The 3,639-nt window shown below is 34.9% G+C and overlaps 1 protein-coding gene across 1 annotated transcript; it reads left to right on the top strand.

Annotated features, from left to right (window-relative positions):
• The first annotated feature begins 280 nt into the window (after nt 1-280).
• LOC113276410 (ubiquitin-conjugating enzyme E2-23 kDa-like) lies at nt 281-2,998 on the top strand. The gene is made up of 7 exons (XM_026526011.1): nt 281-493; nt 1,488-1,566; nt 1,701-1,780; nt 1,925-2,039; nt 2,141-2,193; nt 2,318-2,446; nt 2,536-2,998. Exons 2-7 carry the CDS (start codon nt 1,523-1,525, stop codon nt 2,670-2,672), a joined length of 558 nt encoding a protein of 185 aa, XP_026381796.1. The 5' UTR covers nt 281-493; nt 1,488-1,522; the 3' UTR covers nt 2,673-2,998.
• The last annotated feature ends 641 nt before the right edge of the window (nt 2,999-3,639 follow it).

The following is a 3,639-nucleotide window of genomic DNA, read 5'->3' as shown; positions in this document are numbered from 1 at the left end:
AAAACATTGGATGCGTGTTAGCTAAATAAACTTCGGTTTGATGGGATTAAAATAAAATTTGAAACCCTAATTCAATCCAACGCCCATAAAACCCTTAAAAATGGAACCACGATAACGTGTTATAATCTCAGCCATAAAACCTATCTCCCTTTCATCAAATACCATCAACATTCTGAGGTTTCCTTTAGCTTTACACCGAAACAGAGAAATTCGCAAAGGATTGAGTTAGACAAATGACAAGTCACCCCAGCTATATTTCTAGCACGTGCAATCTGGATATCTTCACAACGTCCTCTCCACTCCATGAAAGAAAAAAAAGAAAGAAAGAAAATAAATAGAAAAGGAAAAAAAAATCCCCTCTCTCTCTCTGTTCATCTTTATCAAAATCACACCTTTTCTCTTTCGATCAAATCAAACCGACTTTCTCTTCGATTCACAAAAACAAAAGAAATCTCAGTCTTTGAATGTGCTTGAATTTCACAAACATAACTCGGTCCGTATATGTTTCTCTTTATTCCTTTCTTTTTCCCGTCTTGATTTGTAGGTTAAGATTGGTATTGTTATTAATGATTTATTAGATCTGTTTTTGCTTTTTTAATCATGGGTTTTGATTATTTAGATCCTGTATGATTTGAATTGTGTTTTATTTCCATTCTAGTGATAAAAGTTTTCTATCTTTAAAATTCTTGTCTATTAGTACAATCAACCCCTTTTAGCACTTCGGGGAATAATACACTTAATGCAAACCTAACAACGTTATTGTTAACAACTGAAAACAGAATCTATGCCGGTTGTATGAATTGATCATCTAGTCATCACTTCTTTTCTTGAATTTATCATGTATGAAACCGATTAATGAGAAAATTTTGAGCTCAAGAATTGAACTAGTTATGGAAACCGGTTAGTGATATGTTATGCATCCATAGACCTGTTTGTGGTAGAAGTGCTGTACGGCGGACACATTAGCCTGAATTACTGAAACTTGGAAAAATAGGTGCTTTTATGTGTGAGTTTGTAATCCTGAGTAATGTCGCCAAAATGTGTAATACTCTGAATGTTACAAGAACTATGTTCTTTGCTATTATTTTGGTGGCAGAAGAGTTCCTCTCCTCCTGTAGCTTTGAGTGTGGGATACTTGTAAAAGTTCTAGGCTGGTAGCGGAGAATCTTCAGGTTTGGTAGAAATGATGGAGATTAAAATTTAGAGATAGTTTCAGCGGAAAGATATCCTTGAGTAACCATGTTACATTGTTGTGAGCTCTAATTCTGATATTTTATCTCAATTCTCCACTAGAGTTCCTGACAAAAGTATATGCTCTTATTCTTATGGGAATGCCTCTTTTGCTATCTTCTTGAATGAAAGATATTAGTTGAACTTCATTCTGCTTCTTTGTTTCCTCAAAAAAGACAACTTTTGTGTACCTTATATTGCGAGTCATTTAGTTCATTTATTGTCTATTAACTTTTCCAGAGTTGTGATTGCAACAGGTTGGGATCTGAACCATAAATTCAATTCAAGAAAAATGTCATCTCCAAGTAAGAGGAGGGATATGGATGTCATGAAGTTGTAAGTTGTCATTATCCCCATTTCTGTTCTCCGAAAATGATTAAATGTTTCTTGATGAAGTTCCCCAATAATCTTTGGGTAACATAACATTCTATTCATTTTAGCACTTCTAATCTATTGTATCTATTATTTAGGATGATGAGTGACTATGCTGTGGAGACAATCAACGATGGGCTTAGTGAATTCAATGTGGAGTTCCATGGTCCGAAAGAAAGTATGCTTTCTGCTTTCCCTGCAATGCTTCTTCTGTAAAATTTGAAGCCGATGCTAGGTTTTTGCGATGGTTGAATTCAAAGTTCAAAATTTTATGGAGGATTTTCAAATGCTTGATACCATATTCTGGCTTTGGTCATTGCAGGTCTTTATGAAGGTGGAGTATGGAAAATTCGTGTAGAGTTGCCAGATGCTTATCCATACAAGTCTCCTTCTATTGGATTCTTGAACAAAATATTTCACCCCAATGTTGACGAATTGTGCGCATACTTACTCCTTAAATTCCAAACAATCTTAATTAACTTACTCAACAAACTTAACTTTACTGAATATACTTTGTTTTTTTTTCCTCTTAACGCAGGTCTGGTTCTGTTTGCTTAGATGTTATCAATCAATCTTGGAGTCCAATGTTTGGTAAGACCTTTACACGGTCGACACTTTTATGGTCAATTAATGTGATCTTTTTGATGGTTGATAATGGTTTCCGTTTATGTCGACTCGGTGTTTATTGTTGCTAGTTGGCTACTGTGTGCTGCAGATCTTCTAAATGTTTTTGAAAGTTTCCTCCCACAACTCTTGCTTTATCCTAATCCATCTGACCCATTAAATGGCGACGCAGCATCTTTAATGATGAAGGACAAGCAGCAATATGATCAAAAAGTGAAAGGTTTAATCTTCTTTATCTCTTTTGATTTCTCATTAATATTCAGTTGGTTTCCCGGATGAAACTTTTTTCTTGAACTATCCTTGCAACAGAGTACTGTGAACGTTATGCAAAAAGGGAAAACATTTCGAATAATACTGCTGAAGAGAGTAGCGACGAGGACATCAGTGACGATGAAAACAGTATGGACTCGAGTGATGACGATGTTGCAGGAAAGGCAGACCTGTAAGGATTATGGTGGCGCCATTACCATATTTGAAATCTTGATTTCAAGTTTTCAAGCTTTTTACTAATCTATTTATCTTTTATTTGTATAACGATGACATTCATTAATTGTAACATTAGTAGGAACACACTGTGGATTTGCATGAGTAGGATAAAGGAAAATGAAGAACAAAACAGGGCATAGATCAAAACTGACTTGAGTGAATGAAAATATTCATACTTGGGTCACTTGAATTTGTGTTACTTTCTTGTGTAATTAGATTTTCCTTTGAATTCCCTCTATAGCTGTAAAACTCAAGGTCTCAGTGTATATGGCGCACGAGTTCATTAGAATGGGTTAATTGTCACTGCAAAAAAAAGAAGAAGAAAGAATTGAAGACAAAAACTGAAAGTCTTTAATATTGTATGAAAATGAACCAGATATGCATTGGTTCCAAAATTTTGAATGAACAACTGGTTAGCCCCAAAAACCTTTACCCCAGAAACGAATGGGGTGAAAATCCTGTGGCCAAACACCTGAATGATTCAAGTGGTCTGATGGTTCTTACGGGAGGTTGGGGATCGAACCCGAATGAAATAGAAACGTTGGCTGCACCTGAAGCAATCAAAGAAGCAGGCAAAAAAGCTGTTGCAGTTCTACACTTAAAAAGAGATGGTCAAAATATCATCATTGTGGCGGAGCTACTTGAGGACTTGGAATCTCAAAATTGCCTATTTAGCCATTGTGTTGTGGGATTATTTTGTATTTGTCCTCCATTAAATGTTCCAAAATTGCAATAATAGGTCTGAACACTAATAAATTTTACAATTTTTGTTATAATTTGTTTTAAAATGTACTAGTAACTGGTTTGAACGGTATAAATTTCTTATAAGCATCAAATATTTCCCGAAACTGAATAGAAGTCTACAAAGTTAGAGCATTCTACAATTTAAGTGCCATCTATTATAGCAAAAAAACGTCAAAAAAATTT

The sequence above is a fragment of the Papaver somniferum genome, chromosome 4 (genome assembly GCF_003573695.1).
Source record: "Papaver somniferum cultivar HN1 chromosome 4, ASM357369v1, whole genome shotgun sequence".
In the NCBI taxonomy this organism is placed as follows: Eukaryota; Viridiplantae; Streptophyta; class Magnoliopsida; order Ranunculales; family Papaveraceae; genus Papaver; species Papaver somniferum.
The sequence above is the reverse complement of the archived record's forward strand: the minus strand, read 5'-3'. Positions and strand labels throughout refer to the sequence as shown.

Coding starts and splice junctions, on each gene's coding strand:
- LOC113276410 (XM_026526011.1), top strand. CDS start 1,523: ATGTCATCTCCAAGTAAGAGGAGGGATATGGATGTCATGAAGTT. Junction 1,567..1,700: donor GATATGGATGTCATGAAGTT/GTAAGTTGTCAT, acceptor TCTATTATTTAG/GATGATGAGTGACTATGCTG. Junction 2,040..2,140: donor CACCCCAATGTTGACGAATT/GTGCGCATACTT, acceptor CTCTTAACGCAG/GTCTGGTTCTGTTTGCTTAG.